This window comes from Diachasma alloeum, unplaced genomic scaffold, assembly GCF_001412515.2.
Source record: "Diachasma alloeum isolate Michigan unplaced genomic scaffold, Dall2.0 Dall_scaffold_00256, whole genome shotgun sequence".
NCBI lineage: Eukaryota > Metazoa > Arthropoda > Insecta > Hymenoptera > Braconidae > Diachasma > Diachasma alloeum.
In genome coordinates, this window is record NW_021680401.1 from 1875587 (window position 1) to 1896858 (window position 21272).

Here is a 21272-nt window from a genome sequence, read left to right on the forward strand (position 1 = left end):
ATTTCGTTTTTCGCGATTATCTCGGAAACTATGAGAGATAGAGCCTTAAAGCCTATTCCCTGGGTTCCCTATAGGCAGTTGGACGGCTCAGAATTGCCTTTTTCCTCTTCCTACACCCTGTACAAGATAAATTAAATTAATTTTTTTTGGCCATTTGGTTTTTCGCGATTATCTCGGAAACTATGAGATAATCGCGAAAAGATAGCAGCGATTGATGATTCGTTTAGTAAAATAAATGCATCTGTGGATGCAAAAATTATCCTCCTGTACAGTAAAATTTCTCACACTGGTAGGGTATTTTTTTTCACTTATCTGAAGGTCATGGGGACGAATGAAACTTAAATCTTACCAAACGCGTTCGGTAAAAAATCATTCTCCGTTGCAGAAAAATTATACGCAATATTGAGCAATCCTTCACGTGCAATGGGATCATTTTTTATGGAATGCAGGGTAAATTTTATTGTTTCGGTACAAATTACCCTCACGTTCAGTTAATTTTCCTGGTCCAGCCGAGAAAAATTCACTATTCGTCTCGCAGTTTTACCCCTACATAGGGTGAAAAAGTAATAAAAATTGAATTTGCTCCACGATTACTCAACTTTTTCGGTAATTTTTCTCCACTTTTTTCCTCCGTGTAAATTTTGATGGGGAATAACTTATTTTAAGTTAATCGAAATCGATGAGGGACACTTGGAACATTTCCCTTGTTAGTGAATAACTTTGAATTTTCTTCCTCTGATGAATTTTTAATTCCATTTTGTAGTAGAAGTGCAATAGAAAAATCACAATTTGTAACTTTCGACTTTATTTCTTCGTAAATACACTTTTTCATTAATACAAACAAACATGTCTCATTTGTTTTAAAAAAAATCGTGCTCATGGATGAAAGACTGGTGCAATGGAATAAGATGAATTTGTAACAATTCATGCGATCAAAAAAGACGAACAAACAATGTCATTTGACATTGTTCGAATAATCATAATCCCTATTGGAACGAAAAATATTCCTCATGCTAAATTCATGCCATTCAGCTTACTCCATATTCCCACATAGCAAATTAAATACGATTTGATTGGACTCAATGAACGACGCACCAGCGTTATTACGTAATAAAAAATCTTGATAATTCCATGATTCTTCGGGACTAATTCCAAACGTATCACATTCTCTTTAAAATTCACAATTGAATAGGTGGTATCCTTTAATCTACTATCACGCTGTATGAAAATTATGCAATATACAAATTTTTATCGAAGACATGTTTGTATCCTAGATAAATTTCTAATAAATTCATTTCCTACCCTAATTTTATTCCACTCCACACCAAGTAAAATTCTCACAAAACAGCCTACGAATGTCTCGTTTATACCGATGAAAATAAATGAGGAGAGAACAATTCGTTGATTATCTCGGAATGTTTCGTGCTAAATCGATTGAACATTCTTATAAGTCTGTGATAATCACTAAAAAATCAGGTGATTATTGTGTATCGTAAATCAGGTGATTATTGTGTATCGTAAATCAGGTGATTATTGTGTATCGTAAATCAGGTGATTATTGTGTAGATTTACAATCTACATATCAAGATCAAAAATCAAATCATTTTTGAACTCAGCTCTTGGTGATGTGTTAACATTATCGTTTGATTTTTTACCCTCATTATTTGGAATCAGTGCAACTGATAGCTTATCGCGATTAAGTATCGGTTTGACATTTTCATTATTTTTGTTACGGTCATTATCCTCTTTAGTCTCTATTTTGTATTTATCACGATCCTCAGTCTCCGAGTTTTCACTTTCACTCATTCTACGCTCGAATGCCTGTTTCTTCTTGCGAAGTTTACGTTGGTTTTTTTTTCTTCGGCCTAAAATACTTGAATTGGACCTGCAAACAGAGATTTTTTTTCAGTTTTATGATACTTCTTGATTGTTCGGTTAAAGTGGTAGTTGGAGATCGAGTGAAATGAATCCAAAGGTTATTCCAGTAGCGAAGCGGTAAAACGGTTCAATGATATCCAAGTATGTTTTACAGTTTGGTACAGCCCACGTTATAGATTCAACCTTTTTCAATCATCAAATTTGTTAATTAAATTGCGAGAAAAAAATTTGAGAAAAAATCATGAATATTGAGCGTCATTTAAATTACATTTTGTCCAGAATTTTTTTTTTAACATTCGTTGTTCATAAATAAATAATTGTAATTGTTTAAACTTTCGAAAACTTTATTTTTTTAAGCATGAAATCGATTTCTGGTAAAATTCTGAATATGAATACATTTGTTAAGATTTCAAAGAAGCGATTTTTATGATGAAAAATTGATGTTCATCAATTATTTACAAAAAATGGTTTTAAATTTAAAAAATTGCAATTTTCAAATTATTTCATCAATCTCCCTTCAAAAATGAACTTTCTAATTTGTTTTCCGACTTAAAAAATATTTTCTAACGGTTAAATATCGAAATTCAAATTCAGACCTGCAACATTTAAATAATAAAATCATTCTAAAATATCCGGAAATATAGGATCAAGTGGGGCTCAAATGAAAGCTCTGAGGATCGACTTCGAAAGTACTTCGATATCCCTAAATCGATTTACCGCTTCGCTGATTCTTCACGAAAAAACAAAATTACTCCACCAATTATTACTTTCACAATTTCTCTGTATAAACCATCAGTTTCCGCACATTTACAAAATTAAGTATAAAATTATTATACTAAAGAAAAATGATTCCTTCATCCCACAATTACCCTAAAAAAACCACTTACCTATATAATTGACGAGACACAACATCATTGAACCGTACAGTCTTCTTCAGACTGCAGCAATCCGACTCCGAATTCACCTCCTGCACCGAGTCATAATTAAAATCAATTGACGAAGCAAGCCCAGCTGTATCATCAATGCTCGACTCCGACACAGATCTTGAAAAATTGCTCCTCCTGTACTTCAAGATGCCCCTGCACCTGCTGCCACTGCTCCCACAAACCTCATCGCCACTGCTCTCCGAAACAGATCGATATTTCTGCAGATTAAATTTTTCCTCCTCACCCTCAAAATTCTCCTCATCATCAGAATCCCCATGCTGAGCTTTAACATTCACAACAACCTCATCCCTCTCCGGAATAACTTCAATCTTCCTGTGTCCATTGATATTCATATCGTCGCCCTCGAGAGATTCAAATTTTTTATCTAAATTAACAACATGAGGCAGATCCTTCCGCTCCATAAACTCCTCATCAATTCCCACACGATAACTCTCCACGCCATCAACATTCCTCAATCCAACAGTGAAAACCACGTTATTGTCCCAGGGCTCCACCCCCACAGTCTCATCCCCGAAAGCATGATCTCGAATTTTGAGACAGAGTGCGTAATACATCGGGAAAAATCCGGCCCCAACCGACGAGAAGGCGAGATGAATTCCCGACTGATTTGCCAAAAACTTGTGCTTTATCGAATTAGCATCGACGTTCTTAACGTGAACAGTAACGGCTAACGTATTATCGTAAATATTACAGGTGAATTGAGGCAGTGAATATCTGATATTTGAACTGAGGATCGAATCCCCAGTGACAACTGAGTCTTCAGTCTCTCCATTAGTCTCGCAGGGTTCGCTAATCTCTCTGATTTCGGTTATCAACTCTGTGGTGTTTTCACTCGACTCGTCCGAACTCTCGGCTTTATCGACGCTGGACTCCAGGGGAGGGCTGCCATGGTCACTCTCGACTCCACTGTCGTCGATGGGGTCGATGATCTTGAGCTCTCGAATCACTGGAAGTGTAACTGTTAATTTTCGCTTTTTGGGGTCGAACTTCGCGTTTCCGTGATCTGGGTCAACGCGGTACGACAGGGGAAGCTCTAGCCGGTATTTCGCTGGCTTCTCACTTGTTACTGTTAGCAAACGCTCTTGAACGTCTAGGGTTGCGTCGCTGGAGGACCGCAGGAGGGGGAGATCGATTATTATTACGAGGTTTTTGGGAATTGTCGAGTTGAGTTTTGAATTTTTAGACGTCTGGAAGTCCTGAATGTCGAGATCTGTTTGGTGCTTTATCAGGAATTTTGGGGTGGTGAAGGGGGTGGGCTGGCAGTCTTCTTGGGGGGGGTTAGAGGGGTGCAGGTAGGTTGTGGGAGGGGAGGGACGCGAGGGCTTGTCCTCGAATTTTTTTGCGTATTTCTCCCGACTCTCGTCGTAACTTGACATGAGCTTTTGGTAGATCTCCGGCTCGATGTCCAGGGGAGCTTGCGGGGGGTCACTGGAGGGGGGCTTGTCCAACTTTTTTCGAATTACTGTGGACTGCGTGATGCCTTTGAAGTTCATCTTCGGGTATTTGAGATTGTTTCTGTCTAGCTTCACCTGAAAACAGATGGGGATAGGAGATTGATAAATCGGTAAAAATTATAATATTTACATTTTTGGGGGCACGTCTAAAAAACTTCGGCACAAAAACCTGGTTAAATCGACTTTGGGAATGGGAACTTTTGGTTAATTGGCGAATGCATTTTAGCACTTATTGTGTGATTTATTTATTCATCTATTTGGTTATTTATTTGAAGCAGGAAATAAGTCGATTGATAATAATAATGAAGATGTTTCGTATTAAATTGTTTCTGTTGTACTTTTAGGATTGTCATAACTGCAGAAAATATCTGCAGGAAACTTTCGACTTTTTTCTGAGTATGAGATACTGAGTGAAGTATAAACATCAAGAGAAATTGACTCGTTGTTTCTTAGTATAAGTTACTGAGTTTTAGCGAAATATTACTACTGAAAAATTTATGAGTTCTCAATCTATAAATAAACAGTCGAATTGTATAGCTTCATGAAGAAAAGAACCATAATTACAGGGATGTGACAATTTCAGGTTTTTTTATTAGGGGAAAAATTAACAAATTGTTCCTCAATTCCAACTTTATCAAAAAAAAAGTAGTTTTCGAAAAATCTATTAAAAAATTCCCCAAATATTCTCAGTATTTAGCATTAGAAAATAAAGATCTGGATTTTTTGGAGACGAATGATAAAGAAACGACAAAAGTAATATCACGAAAAAAAATAGAGAGTAATTAAAAACTATAAAAAATATTTTGTTTGTACTTGTTCGTATATTATAGTGTAAAAATATATTTTTGGGGAAATCTTGGAAATTATTTCTTAAAAGGAGAAATTAACTCGTTTAGCTTTAGTATGAGTTACTGGGTTTTCGTGAAATATCTCGGGCTAAAAACAACTTACAATATTCTTCACGATTGAATTTAAAAAAAGTCATCAAAAATTGCGACTACAAAATTTATGAATTTTTAATCAACGAATAAATACTTCAAAAAATTCCCAATGACTGTTTTTGTTTTTGTAAAATAAATCCCATCACTTTTCTCTTAATGCTAACTTCGGGAATAGAAAAAACTCGAATTACAGAAAAAATCTATGGGGAAACACTCCAAATATTTTCGCAATTTATCATATGAAAAATAAAAATTTTATATATAACGATTATAAAACAAAAAATATATAGAGCGATAAAAAAATTAATACCATTGAATAAACGGGTTACACAGAAAAAGATAAATAGATGACAAAATTAATATCACCAAAAAATAGAGGGTAATTACAAACTATGAAAAATATTTTGTTTGAAAAAATCCCCAATGACTACGTTTATTGTTGTAAAATAAATCCCATCAATTTTCTCTTAATCCTAACTTTATGGAAAGAAAAAATTCCAATTGGAGAAAAATCTACGTAGAAACACTCCAAATATTTTCACGATTCACCATATAAAAAAAACAGAAATGGAATTTATATAAAACGATAAATATATGAAGCGATAAAAAACTAATACCATAAAATAAAAAATCGGTCGTACAGAAAAAAATGTGAATAGAGTAAAAATATTATGAGCATTCCCCTATGCACAATAATCGAGCCCCACGTTCCACAGAAATTTCTAGCAACCGCATAAGGCGTCGGTAAAGCCGGGCCCAACCGGTGCCAAAACCCAAAGCCCCAATTTCCCAACAATTAATAAATCTCACCTTGAAATTCTTCTCGACCCCATCCATAGCTGTATCATTGACAACCTCCCTGAACCTTGAGTTTTTCGTTGCCAAATACAAGGTATCAGGATGAAAGACCACATCAAACACAGTGCAATAATTTTTCTTCTTATCAACATCGTCACGAGGCGGTGCAAGTGTAAACGGAATGGACCACTGAAGTCCACGATTTCCATCCTCATACGACGGTTGACTAGTTGGTTTACCAACAATATCACTCTTCGATACATTGATAAAGCATTTTTTATCACCATTGACACTAGTTTTTATGACGTAACCCGGCTCTGGATTAATAAATTTAACATCAATGCCACGTTCCCTCTCCAATTCACCAATTTCTTTCTCATATATTTTACGATTCTCCGGATTCGTCACCTCCTCAGCATACTCAATCAATAATTTACGAAAATCATCCTGTTTCAAGCACTTTGTTAAATCCTCAATTTCCTCTCTCGTCACGTCCAAATCCTCCCAATTTTTTAGCCGATCACACGCGTCCATTTTACTCGGAGTAACTGTTTACAAATAAAATTGGAATGGCTGGTATTCAGTCGTTGTTGGGGAGATGTTTTTTTTTTACGTGACGATTCGAGATTGGAGGGATCAACTCCGACAGATGGCGACTGATTCTTTTTGTTGACGAACGTGAATTGTTAACCTCAAAGTTGCTCCGAAATGACGTAGAGTTTTACTCAGTCTTGCTCCGATAAATAATCCATTTTTAGGGTAGAAGTTAGTTCTGGTGGTGAGTTTATTTGGTGTTCGTATTCGGTGATTTTTCAACAGTTTTTTTCGAGTGATAAGATGAATCCACAACATACAGGTAAGTCAAGAGAATAATAGGAGTATTTGCATAACATTCTGTTTGTTGAGGAAAAAACTGTAATAATATTTTCCAGAGAATTTTAACGTTTCTGGTATTATTGAATTGATTCTTTTGGATGAGCAGATTGATATAAATTTGAATTGATATGAATTTGAAGAATAAGAGGAGTATTTGCAGGACTTTCTGTCTGTTGATGAAAAATATTGTTATAATTTTTTCCAGAGAACTTTAATGCTTTGGTTATTAGTGAATCAATTCTTTTGGATGACCCAATTGATATAAATTTACAGTGAAATTCTACATGAAACGTGAATCACGAATGGAATTTCGAACCTTTCAATTTGACAGACAATAATTTTATGTCCATCATTTCTCCAATAGGTTAAATATTATGGAGGGTAAGGTCAGGAGATCCACCGAGAAAGATCTGATGGATCTGTTTGAAGCCTTCTGAACGTATTCGCGAAATAATCTAGAGATGGCTTGTAAATTCATTTTGCATTACTAGAAAATAATTGGAAATCATTGCAATTTCAGATTACATGAACAATTATTTCTAGATCTCTGGACGTTCCTGTCAGATGAGCTGACAAAAATTTAAAGAAAAACGATATCGCATTTACTGAACTACAAATTTAAAATTGAATTGAAAATTTACGAATATATTGACCTGAATTTCCCTGATTGATCCGAAACTTAGATATGAACGATTTCATTCGGAAGCAAAAAATGGAGGAAAAACGATAGAGCGAAAAAAAATTATACTAAATTATATATATTATACATCATAGAACGACCTGACGTGAGAGGAAAAGTAGTTTGTCGCAAGAACTTTGGACCAAAACTCTGAATTCTGTGATGAATTAGTAAACTAGGATAAGTGCATTTTTATTCGAAAATTGGAACAATTTTACAGGAATGGTGAATCCCCAGCAGTTTGGAGTAAGTGGAAATCAAATGAACATGTGGAATGCCCAGCAAGTGATGGCCCAACAACAGCAGCAACTCGCTGCCCAACAGTCAGTAACGATGCAGCAACAATTGCAGCAGATGCAGGCACAGCAGGCGCAACAGTTACAACTGCAGCAGCAACAACAGCAGCAACAGCAAATGCAGTTGCAGCAGCAGCAACAGGCTGCGAATCAGATAGGCCAGGCGAATCCTGGCGTCAGTCAGCTGCAGACTCCACAGACCCCAGTGGCGCCAAACGCCCAGCAGCAGAGTGGACAGCAGCAGCCAGGACAGGCACCACAAGCACAGCCTGGACCTCAGCAGCCACAACAACAGGCGAGCAAGGAGATCAATACCGTCAGTTTATGCAAATATGGACAGGACACTGTTATCGATATCGCCAGTAGAGCTATGGAAGTCTTCCAGACCCTGAAAGTGCTTCAGGCACCTATTGGTAGGTTTTTTTCTATGGGAAGTAGATTTATGAACTAATAATAATCTAAATATTCAAGTATTTTTTTCGATTTCTCTTCACATAAGTAATTTCTATTTGTAGTTATAAAGAAAATGGATTAAAATGTTCAGAAAATTCTTCTGACCTTTTACTGTTTCTATTGAAAATCTACTAAATTTTTGCCGCGTTATGCTTTATAGAAATATTCGTGGGAAATATTTGATGCAACGAAATTTAAATTTCGATTTTTCATAAATCTCTTCTAGTGTTATTTTTTCTGGAGAAATCCTGAGGCATTTTTTCTGTTCTTTCCTTAAAGGAAAAAAGATAAAATTGATGGCCATGAGCTTCTGGAGAAAAAATGCCAACAGAATTAATTGAATAGAAAAAATGAAATCCACTGATCTTTTTTTGTCACATATTCTCTGTCAATATTTCTGTAAAAATAGATATTGGTAGGAAAAAACTCCATGGAAAAATCCATAGAAACTATAAATTTCAGTTTAATTATTCCGGGAAAATGAAAATGATTTTGAATCCCAGAGTCCTCTGAATTTTTGAGAGAAACTTGGAATTTCATTGACTTTTTCCCCTTAAATGAAATTCAAGGTCTTTTTTAACAGTGCAGATTTGCCATTGAATTTTTCATTTAATGCATTATTTTTTCTTTGAATGCTTCGTTTAATGTAAGGACTTGGAAACAATATGTTTGTAAGACTATCTAGAAGAGAAGACATTTGGGGATAAAATGTTTAATCACCTTCACTGTAGCCAACAGAACTTGAAGTACAGAATACAAAAAGCAAATATCTCTCGGTCATTAGTCTTGAAATTTGATATTCAGCAACGTTTGCAAAATAAATTTCTGCCGTTTCAATACTTTTGCTACTGATTTAAAGTAGCTCTACCCTTACGGTAAATTCAAAGATTATTGAAAACTGCAAAAAATTGCAGAAAACTCGACTAGATTTGGAATTCGAATTTTTTTCTCAATTTAATTAACGTTTTGGTTTTTCAAAGAAGAAATCTTTAAAAATCAGGATTTAACCCAGTGTCTTATGTGAAAATCAACATTTCCATTGTAATTACAGATTGAAATCTGAATTTTTTTTCATTAGATGTGAAAAAATCGAGAATTATTTTGACACCTCATAAATAATAATCCACCGTTTTGCAAACAAATTTTATTGTTTATTTATAAGAGGGAAATGTTTGAAAAAATATCAATATTTTGCGAAATTCAATTTAGATAATGCTGACTGGGTATGAATTTTGTCAAATTTTTTCCACGCAATTTAGTTGAAAAATTAAAAAAATTAAAATATCCAAAAGTACAGCGTAGCCCGGCTGAAGGGTAGAGCTCCTTTAATTATTTGAATGTCAGAATGACGAAAAAACTTCGAAAATTTTACATCAAAGGAGAAAATAGATTTCTTGATAAAAATAGAGACCAGTAGAGTAATAAATTATGTGCAATCATTTATTTATTTAGCAACATCCCAAGGGTCCACAGCTGCCACAGAGAAGAAGCTTAAGATCCAAGACCAACTGAGAATGATCAGACTGTTATTCCGAAGGTTGAAATTGATTTATGAGAAGTGCAACGAGAATTGTCAGCTCCAGGGAATGGAGTACACTCATATTGAGAGTTTGATACCCTTGAAGGAAGAGTGGGATATGAAATCTGAGGAGAAGAAGACCTCTGAGGCTTACAGACTGAATTACATGGACAGTAAAGAGGTTATGGAGGTAAAATAACTAACTTTCCATTTTTTAAGAAAATAATTATTCACTGAGACATTGAGATTTCATTGATAATCTTTACATCGAGTTCCATTGCATTTTACATCACGCAGGAATCCCTAATAAAAAAAAGTAGGAAATAAACTGAATATTTTCAAAGAGCGTTTTTAGTAAAGACTACGAAACAAGCATTTAATAAATGGAAAAAATATGGCCCAGTCCTGCAGAAATTAGGGGTTTTGACTGCATTCAACTATTTCTTAATTTAATTATTCTTTATTTTGTTATGTTTACTTCAAATAATTTTTTTCCGCTAATTAAAACACTCTTGAAGGCATGGAAACCATCATATCCCCATTTAAGTCATTTTATTTTAGATCCTACCACGAAACTCGAATTTTCCTTAACCCTCCAGCAAGATTTTTACTTGAGAAAATATGATCCCCGAACGTTTGACTGAATAAGAACATTCTGGTTGAACTCATGCTTAATTGGCAGTCTAGTAGCAAAATAATACAATCTTATGAGAAAACAAATTTTCCGAGGTCAGAGAAAAGATTAAAATGTAGAAAAAATCTATAAAAATAAAAAATAAAAATTCTCTGTCTCAAAAATTCCGTGATTCAACTTTGGGGATAAATAATTAATGTTTCTGGATACCCCGAACGTACAGAATGCCTTAGTCAAACGAGAAACTATTGTTTAAGAGAATAATCGAGAGAATTTGATGGATTAATTTCTTACTCTCCTCAAAGTTAGAATTCATGTAAGAAATTATCAATGAGTATTTTTTGTCGAGCATTTCAACTTTATTTCTCCTCGCTACACTCCACGACTCACGTATATTTTAAATATACTACGTTAATTGAAAAAAGTTTGAATTTAATTTGTTAATTTGTCCAATGATTTCACTAATTCCTTCAATTTTTTAAATTTACAGCAAGTGATCGCTAAGAATCGTCACTTGAAGGATATAATCGACAACTTGAGACGAATTATATCTGAAATAAACACAATGCTGAATATGCGAAGATCCTAGTGAATAATTGTCTGTAAATACAGTCTAAATCCTTAGAAAAATAATTTATCATTTTGTACTGATTAATTAAATGGAATTTGTCGAAATTGTCAGTCTGTATTTTTAATGCTTTCCACTTCGAAAGAAATGACGTCAGATGAACGAATAATTGCCTCTGGTATTTTTCCCAGTGGTGTTTGCAGATTTCGCACGTAAATGTCTAGGCAGTCTACGTCACAGCCACGAAATTCTCCGGAGACTTTTGAATTCTCGTAGAGATTAAAATCCACGTTTTCACCTGGAGGAAAAAAGTGAATTATTATTGTTTAACTATGAAAAATTCATGAAGTGACGGATTTGATTTTTAATTCTCAAAAAAAACACAAAGTCTGCATGGTGTTTTGATGAATTGATTAGGGTAAAAAAATTGATGTTTTTCTTGCCTACGATTCCGGTGACAAATCGGAGAAATCTCTCCCTCAAGAATGCCCTCGCGTTCTGCATCTCTGGAGTTGCGAATTTTAGGGGTTGAGACTGTGAATTCTCCTGAGATTCACTGGCTCCTGCGTCAATCTCCTCACTCATTTTTGGAGCGAATAAAATGCTGTGACGAGCGATTTTTGTTTTGATTGTGGTCTGACGTCAGGCACTGGAGGCACACATGTGCTTCACCGAAAATAGAGTGAGAAAAAATGCACAGACGCCTGCGCATGACACGGCTGCGCGCGCACAGAGGCGCTATCATGTCCGGGTTTTTAAATGCGAGAATTTATCGGGTAAGTAATAAAATGTGAAATGAATGGTTTTATTTTTTCCTGTTGAAAAGCCAACTATTCTCGGTTAAGGATGTTTAGACATTTTCAGCAAATCTTATTTCTTCATGTTCAAGGAAAATTCTATAACTTTTTTGGCTGATCGCAGAACATATGAGACGAACTTCTTTGATGTTAAAAAGAAATTAATCGCAATAGTCCCGCCAGAAATGAAATAAATTTTTCTTTATACACGGGCTCTTATGGCATTTATGTTGAAATTTATAATTCACCTACTAGAAGACTCTAAAAATAGAAATAGAAATAGAAGGTGATGTGCAAAACTATACTGAATCGAATCGACAAAGAAAAATTTGGGGTACCCGGGTAAAAAGAGAAAATATTTGAAAGATTCTATCCCATATAAGCGCATGTTAGCGCATGCGTTTGGTGCATTTTGTCCCCTTCATGTCTAGATAATGAACGTGGGTTGGTGGATTGATATTTTTATAAAGATAAAGGGAATAACTTCATCTCTCAGTTGAGAAAAAATTAATTTTTTTCAATACTTGCGATTTTGGATAAACATCCTTAACCCTAGACTGGTCACCATGCGAGGGAATTGCCGCAACACGTCGTTTTATTCACCTTGCCATCGACTGGTTGAACGGAAAAATTTGAGAAAAATTGAATTCGTCAATTGAAGTATCTGGAAAATTCTAGTATTTTTTTTCAATATTGTATCCTCAATTCTGGGAGAAAAAAAATTATTTCCAACAGGTGAACAATTTTTTCCCGTGTCAAATGAAATTGCCTGTTGCGCGACGTTGCTGGGAACTCGCTAAACGCGCCCGGGGAGTGTAGAGTGGATTCGGCAACGCTGGCGCTTAAATAACTGTATAGAAATCTTAGAACCAACAGTCTCAACTCCGTTAAAAATTCTAGAATAGTATATTTCGTCATTAGGCCGAAAATTACTTTTCTGTACTGCTTCTCACGATTTCTCGTCTGGAAATTGGTATTACATACTTCCCAAACTCGAAAACTTGAAAATCACTACAGAAAAATATTGTTCCTGGGCTGTTGCGATGGGGTTTTTTTACTCCTGTGGTTGGCCAGTCCTCGCCTACGGCTCGGAAGCCAACGCCACACGAGTAAAAAACCCCATCGCAACAGGCCGGAAATAGTATATTTCGTAAGGAGTGCAAAAAACATTTTTTCACGAGTTACGAACAATATTTTTCATCACAATGTGGCGGAAATTGGACTTTTAGGCACGCGGAGCGTGTCTTTTCGTCACAGCGTGATGAAAAATACTATTTCTAGCGAATAGGGGTTTGTAGTCCAAGCCGAAGGCGAGGGCTACAATCATATGAGCTAGAAAAGATTTTTTAGGCCGTATGACGACCAATTTTTTTGTTATAACGGCTGTAAGCAGCAATTCACTGACCCGCAAAGTCCGTGAAACGCTGCCTTACGGCTGCAATGAAAAAATCCATTTGCGCTTCTTCCCATAGAAATCATTTACTTCTCAAAGTCGTAAACAGCGGAAAAAATGTGGCAACTCAGACGGGAAAATAGAAAATGCAACTGGTATGTTCGTCCACGGAATGGACTATTTCAATCGAATTCCACACTTTCGCCCGGATATACTGGCAACCCAATGACCCACTCATATATCCGCGAAACTATTCTTCTATCAAAAAAACGCACTTTCATCTAAAAAGAAGCATGTGGGTATGAATAATAACAAACGCCCGCATAAAATGCTGAGAAGATTATTCGTACCTTCAAAAATGTCCTCAGTTCCATATTCACTAGCGACGAGTCACGATGTCGAAATTAGTGGTGACAATTTTAGTTTTTGCGCTCATTCATAGTCATCGAAATGGTAATTATAAGTCTTTGTATTCTCATTCTTCATCTTTATTCTTCATTGATTAATTCGATCTTCCATTTCGGATCGTCTGCCGGAGAAAAAAAATCATAAAGTTTTTTTGAGAAATTGTCCTTTGAAAATGAATCAATTATTTAATTTAAAACATGATTTCTGAATAGAATAATAATGGACAAAGTGATGAAATCGAATGGGTCGATTAATTTTTCATCCAATTGTCCAATTGAAATGGAAAGAAATTATTTCAGCAGAAACTTCCGAAGACTTTTTTTCTAGCTAGTAAAATTTTGGGCATTCCCAATGAAAATGACTCCTGTTATTTCCCCAAAAAATAAATTATAATGCTTAAAACTTAGCATGATTCTCTGAACTACTTGGAAAACTATGAGAAAGCCCCAGAGTTTTCCGTAGAAAATTCTATTCAAAATCAAACGTGTAATAAGTTCTTGCAGTTTTTTTCCAATTTCTATTGAAGACGGGATAGATCATTCAAACGGTTTTTATCGAAAATATTGAGTAGAAAAAATGCAATATATTTCGATTTTTCTGTACAAAATCCTATTCTGTTGGTATATTTCGTATAAAGATCCTTAGGAACAGATTTTCTAATGCGAAAAAAGTACAGAATTTATTAATTTATTGTTGTTGCAACCAAGCCTTTCTTATACTAAAAAATACTATTTTTATACTTTTATATTTATTTCAAAAAATATTTTTTAACATTAATTTTTAGACTTTTTTACACTCAAAGAATATCAGCAGAATAGATGCGGCCAGAAAATTCCAAATTCATCGATCTTATATGTATTTTTCTCTCATAAGTTTTCTGAGAATAATTTCATATGAATCGCAAGGAAGAGCTACAGAATTCTTCATGCAAATCAACGAAAAACCCCCAATTGTATTTCCAGTAGAATTTCAAAAGAATTCTGTCTTGAACTTTTTCACACGTTTGCTCTGAAACATGAGTTTGTATTATTTCTCCCCTCACATTTCTCCCATCGAAATCTCATTAAAAAAAACCAAAATAAATCCAAATGCGCTCTCATTCCCTTTAATTTCTCAATTTCGACTTTTCCGAATACAATGCATTTACAGACGTTGAAGCTAAAGATTCCAACGGATCTCGACTGCTGAACGAACCCGCGATTTCACTCTCTCCAACAACCCCAAAACCACTGATTCTACAGAAAAATGAAACTCATCTCAACTCGACAAGAAAATCCCGATTTTTGCCGACCCTGTCCTTCCTGACTGGCCTGGGTCTGGGGAGTATCGCTGGGACAGTAGCACTCGACCCCAGCTTCATCCCCGCGGGGAACTACAGCTTTATCTCAAAATTAATAACAACTACAAAAGCTCCTCCAACAGATTTGGATCTCAATTTCGGTTCGTCCGAACTTTTTCCTCTCGCGAACATTCCACCGTCCAACATTTACAACCCGAATTATCCTTATATCCTCGCGCTGTCCACCAATGCCCTTTTGAATAAGACACTGAGGTCTGTGCAAGAAACGCTTCAGAAGCTCAATGCGCAGTTGAAGGGAAAGGAAACCGTAAATGAAGAGCAGGTCGCTCAGTCCTCGGACGAGGTGGATCAGGTTGAGGAGGAGGAGTCGAATGATGTAAGCGTTTACAGAGACAAGGATGATTATGTAGTGGTTAATCGCACTACCCTGAAGGACATCGTCAAGGCCTCCATTGCTGAGCAAATTGTAAGAGATTAAAGTTTTGCTCCCTTGTGGTTTTTGTTGGGGATTTTTTATAGTATTCTTTCTTTGGTTCCGAAGAGAAGCAGTGTACACTGTTAACAGCTTTTGTCTGCAATTTCACGCACGAAAAAATTTAATAGAAGAACCTATCGAATTCGTTGAAAAGTTTTAGTGAAATTCTATTAAACTTTCTATTAGTTTTTGGCTGATTCTATTGACATGTTCAATCGAAAACATTCAATAGAAAAAGTCAACAGAATTCGATTTTTCTGGATAACTTATTCTTTTCATATATTTTCTATAGAATTTGCTCGACTCAAATTTTCTAAGTTTTTTTCATTCTATTGTTATTTTCGTCTCATCAAGAAAATCAAACGAAAAAACTTGGAAAATTTGAACCGAGGAAATTCTATAGAAAATATCTCAGTGGAATAAGTTATACAGAAAAATTGAATTTTATTGAGTTTTTCTACAGAATATTTTCTATTGGACATTTTAATAGAATCGTCCGAAAACTAATAGAACAGTTCAATAGAAATTCAATAGAATTTTCTAACGAATTTGATAGGTTTTTCGTTTAAATGTTTCCGTGCGGGTCTGCGTTTAGGGAACACGAAGTGACAATTTCTAAAATTCTTGGCATCACCGACCCCAAATCCCTGAAAGCCACATTTTATTTCACAAGAAATTATTTGACTCTGCGAGAGCAACTAATTCAAGTGTTTTAAACAGGGATCGCCATCAATATTAAATTTCTGTAATATTACAAGAATTTGACCCTCACATTAATGAAGGTTTAAAATATGTTGATCCAATTTTTCAAATAATATAATATCAATGATCTGATTTTCTGGTCGTCGGTTATAAAAAAACTTTTCTATTATCTGATAAAATTCGAAAATTAATGAAATATTGCTCGACAAATTATCAGGAAAGTGGCAATCAAATTCTTCTGAAGCAAGCGAGACCACCTCGACTTCCATTCACTACTGTGAATCCCACCACTGAAAGTATTACCGAAGATGAAACCACCCTTACCACCGAGGATACCAACAACATGATCACCACACAAATCCCATCATCAACTTGGCAACCATATAATGGATGGTACTATGGAGGGCAATCACAGAACATCTCCGGAGTTGACATAACGTCGGGAACCTACGGTCCCCCCATCCAACCAGTCTATCCTGTTTATCCTCCCCATTCTGAAGTTTATCCAGCTTCACCTCCGGTTTTCGAACCTGCCCCATTCTACCAGGACCATCATCCTGAGTATTACGAGACTTACCCTGGCTCTGTCGGTGGATTGAATGGCATCAGTGATTCCTATCCTTATTATGATCATTTTGCTAGGGGTAGAAAATTTTCCTCAAGGGGGAGTAAAGATTTGGGGGGTTTCGTGCCTCTGAAAAAAATCTAGAAATTTTTTTTATCGATTTTTCAGGGGCTCGTCTTTTCGTCCCCGACAATTTTTTCGTCTCCAAATTTTTCTTGTGCTATTTCTTCCTCGCACATTTTTTTCCTGACAGTTCTTTCTCGAAAACTCATGCCAGCACTAATTTTTTTTCTTCCTTTCACCCTAGATTGGGCACCCTATGAGCGAAACGCCGCGCGTCGCTTTTCTTTAAAGTAGCTCTACCCTTCGGCCGGGCTACGCTGTACTTTTGAATATTTTCAGTTTTAAAATTTTTCAACTAAATTGCATGGAAAAAATTTGACAAAATTAATACCCAGTCAGTATTATCTAAATTAAATTTCGCCAAATATTGATATTTTTTCAAACATTTCCCTCTTATAAATAAATAATAAAATTTGTTTGCAAAACGGTGGATTATTTTTTATGAGGTGTCAAAAAAATTCTTGATTTTTTCACATCTAATGAAAAAAAATTCAAATTGTAATCTTTGATTACAATGGAAATGTTGATTTTCACATAAGACACTGGGTTAAATCCTCATTTTTGAACATTTCTTCTTTGAAAAAACCAAAACGATAATTAAATTGAGAAACAAATTAGAATTCCGAATCTAATCGAGTTTTCTGGAATTTTTTTGCAGTTTTCAATAATCTTTGAATTTACCGTAAGGGTAGAGCTACTTTAAACAATTTCCATGATTTATTTAGAAACAACGGTTGTTTTAATAATTAATTGTTTTAATATTAATAAACTTTGAATTTACCGTAAGGGTAGAGCTACTTTAATTACAATTGACTAGCTAACCGGAAAAATTAAAAAAAATTGACTTTGTCAATTGAAGCGTCTAAAAAGTTATAGTAGTTTTTAGAACAACGTATTTCACAAAATTCATAAAGAATACGTCGAGTGCCAGCGAGTGTGAGGTTGGCACGCCGAACCGAAGGCGAGGCCTACGGTAGATGATACAGTAAAATCAAAGATGAATAAAAATAAAAACGATTAATCAGACCGCAGTGAAATTTTTTTAGACGTAAAGTACGAATATTTATTTAGATTTAGCAATCAACATTTCAGATTCAAATACTAAATAATCAATCACATGACTCCGACGGAGGATCAAAGTAGGAATACTATTCTTTCCCCGGATTTATTATCCACGGTTGATAATGAATCCGTCGATAAATTTGAAAAAAGTGACGAAAACTGGATCATTTACGTTATATATTCCTATTTCCTTCTTTTTCAAAAATATTTATTAAGAATTATGTGGAGAGAAGATTGTACTTCATTACTAAAATTATTACTAACCATGAGGAAGAATTAATTGTTTTCGTGGTATAAATGTTCTAACAATCATAATAAATTATCAATTAATTGAATTAATTAATTTTAATCGTTGTAATTTCTCGCTTATGTTATGGTTTCAATTACTATTCACGTTTTTGATTTGCATAATTATTTTTTGTATTGAAAATAATGTTGTACGGGAGTTTGGTAGAAATAAAATGATGATGAAAAAGATTGTATCAATGTTTCGACAATAAGGAAGAGTGCAATTACTGATGATTTCCTAAAATAAAAAGGAATTTCTAGGGTCGAGTCCATTTTTGTCATAATCTTTTCCTCAACTGGAAGGCGCGACGGCTTAAACATTTGAGCCGAGTTGGACCATTCTTGTGATAAGAGTGGATAGATTTTTCGTATAACTTATTCGAATTTCTTACAATCAATGATCAATATTGTAAAAATCTTGTCAAGTAAATTTTCACAACTTTGATCATTGATTGTGCCAAACTCGAATGAGTTTTTCAAGAAACGATCCATTCTCATCACATGAATGGACCATTTTCGCTCAATCTTCAGATTCTTTTGCTCCCAAAAAATCTTTTTTCCTCTTAACCCTAGTCTGATTACCTGACGGGATAATGCGACTAGTCACATTCGCGGGGGAGTGCCGCCGTGTTATTTAGGCTCCAGCGTTGCCGAATCCACTCTACACTTCCCGGGCGCGTTTAGCGAGTTTCCAGCAACGTCGCGCAACAAGCAATTTCATTTAACACGGGGAAAAAATGTTCACCCGTTGGAAATAATTTTTTTTCTCCCAGAATTAAGGATACAATATTGAAAAAAAAAATACTAGAATTTTTCAGATATTTGAATTGACGAATTCAATTTTTCTAAAAATTTTCCGGTCAACCAGCCGATGGCAAGGTGAATAAAACGACGTGTTGCGGCAATTCCCTCGCATGGTGACCCGTCTAGGGTTAATGTGGGTGCAGAAATTGATAACGACATTTTCTTGTCAGCATCGACAAGCGGTTCTTTTTAAAATGTTTTTTTAAAATTATTTACGGTATTATTAAACGGTTATTTTTTTATTTACGCAGTAGAGACCTTAATACGACGTTTATTAGCTTTTGAATGATACTTACAAGGTATACACTTATATATATATAAGTATATACCTTTTTCAATTTATATCAGTAGCGAAGTGGTAAACCTGTTTAAGGGGAGACTACTATGAGTTTTAAAAGTCGTGGGTTATTGAAGTGAGACTTTTTATACGTTGAAGATAGATTATATAGATCTGAAAACGAATAATTATTGCAAAAAAAAATTTTTCAGGGCCTCCAATTTTTGAGCTACGAAGTATTTTTTTTCAAATTTTCGGAAAAATTTTTTCCGTTTTTTTCCGTTTTCCGTGAATTTTACACGAAATCTGAAATTGCATAATTCAATTCAATTCAATTTATTTCCTTGATGTTACAAAAGTATTCTGTTTCACATCTACACAAGCCTCTCACTCTCTATTTCAATCTCTAATCTCGTGTTATTTTCTTGTTTACATACTCACTTATAGTCTACTTCATATATTTATTTCATTTGTTATTAGTTTAATATCACATAAGTCTCGTACATCACATTTGATGCAATTGCATGATTTTTTCCCCTAAAGCGCATTTAATCCCACTCTGAAAATTACTAGTTGAATGTCCATGAAATGTCAATTTTTTCCTAACAGTGTAATGCGTATTTTCATGCTATCGTTCAACAATGAGGTTTCAGCAATGGATGTATAAACGTTCTGTTTGCACAATTGTTCGGTGACTTGCGCAGATGTCAGGTATTTCCAAACTTTGGAGAATATGAACTTCTTCGGAATCATCATTATTCTACGAAGATTGACTGTAGAAACATATTATTCGCATTCAGAACATCAATAAGATAATTTTCGATCTTTGCATTTGCTGCCACTGATTAATCCAACAATTATTCATCTCTTTCATGATTGAACTATCGTAACTAACTCATCAAAAGGAAGAACCCGTTATGAAGAAACATTGTGAAAAATTTAACGGGAAACTATTATAAGTTTTAAAAGTCGTGGGTTATTAGAGTGAGACTTTTCATACGTTGACGATCGATTATATAGATCGGAAAATGAGTAATTAGTACAAAAAATTTTTTTTTACTGTTCATTTGCCCGAAAATGCTTAAAATGCTAAAAACAGTCCAGGGCCTCCAATTTTTGAGCTACAAAATATTTTTTTTTCCAAAATTTTCGGAAAAATGTGTTGAACAACAATTACGAGCCAGTTTTTTGGAATTCGACTCCTACACAGCTGATTCCGTTTTTTTTCATATAACAAAATTCACTGTTTGTGTGAAAAAATACAAAAAAAGCAAATTTAGCTATGGAAGAGGTGAATTTAAAAAAAAATAGCTCGTAATTGTTATTCCACATATTTTTCCGAAAATTTTGAAAAAAAAACATTCGTAGCTCAAAAATTGGAGGCCCTGGACTGTTTTTCGCATTTTAAGCATTTTCGGGCAAACGAGCAATAAAAAAAAAATTTTTTGCACTAATTATTCGTTTTCAGATCTATATAATCGATCTTCAACGTATGAAAAGTCTCACTCCAATAACCCACGACTTTTAAAACTCACAGTAGTCTCCCCTTAAATAAATTACAAATGAAGCAGGTCAAGTTGAATATTTACAGAGAATAATAAAAAATCGTTGAATAGATTCCTCGATTTAAAATACACGTGACTGACTGATTCTGTCAGTCAGTGTGCCAATGAGAAACGTTGTTAATTCCATGGAAAAGTACACTTTATTTTCGGACCACATTGGGGGGAACCTGGGGCTCATCTATTTACAGAATACTGTCTCTAACGTCACTGGACGAGCCAGCGAAGAGATTCATACTCCGATCTATCCCTAATACACAACAATTACTACAGGACACGGAGAGAAAAGTTGGGTAAAAGTTATCGAGAAAATCGTGACAAATTTTACAGTACGAAAGGTAATCGTGCAGCGAAACGTGATTGAATGAAAAAATACCCGTTTGCGGAGGATATTTTACGATTCGTTCGATAAGAAAAAAATCGAGAATAAGCCCCCAGAGGCGAAAATAATCGATAAAATGACGAAGTGGGAC

General features: G+C 34.9%; 3 protein-coding genes across 3 annotated transcripts; 2 read left to right on the forward strand and 1 right to left on the reverse strand.

The window, feature by feature from the left end:
• Positions 1–794: 794 nt before the first annotated feature.
• LOC107037609 (protein kintoun) lies at positions 795–6642 on the reverse strand. The gene is made up of 3 exons (XM_015256246.2): positions 6031–6642; positions 2766–4354; positions 795–1885 (listed from the first exon to the last, which is right to left on the reverse strand). The coding sequence occupies exons 1-3, from the start codon at positions 6550–6552 to the stop codon at positions 1576–1578; spliced, it is 2421 nt and encodes an 806-aa protein (XP_015111732.1). The 5' UTR covers positions 6553–6642; the 3' UTR covers positions 795–1575.
• LOC107037610 (mediator of RNA polymerase II transcription subunit 30) lies at positions 6618–11146 on the forward strand. Its single transcript, XM_015256247.2, has 4 exons — positions 6618–6874; positions 7794–8282; positions 9775–10031; positions 10966–11146. Exons 1-4 carry the CDS (start codon positions 6856–6858, stop codon positions 11062–11064), a joined length of 864 nt encoding a protein of 287 aa, XP_015111733.1. The 5' UTR covers positions 6618–6855; the 3' UTR covers positions 11065–11146.
• A 2380-nt stretch (positions 11147–13526) lies between these two features.
• LOC107037558 lies at positions 13527–16827 on the forward strand. The gene is made up of 4 exons (XM_015256178.1): positions 13527–13532; positions 13617–13686; positions 14791–15407; positions 16336–16827. Exons 1-4 carry the CDS (start codon positions 13527–13529, stop codon positions 16825–16827), a joined length of 1185 nt encoding a protein of 394 aa, XP_015111664.1.
• The last annotated feature ends 4445 nt before the right edge of the window (positions 16828–21272 follow it).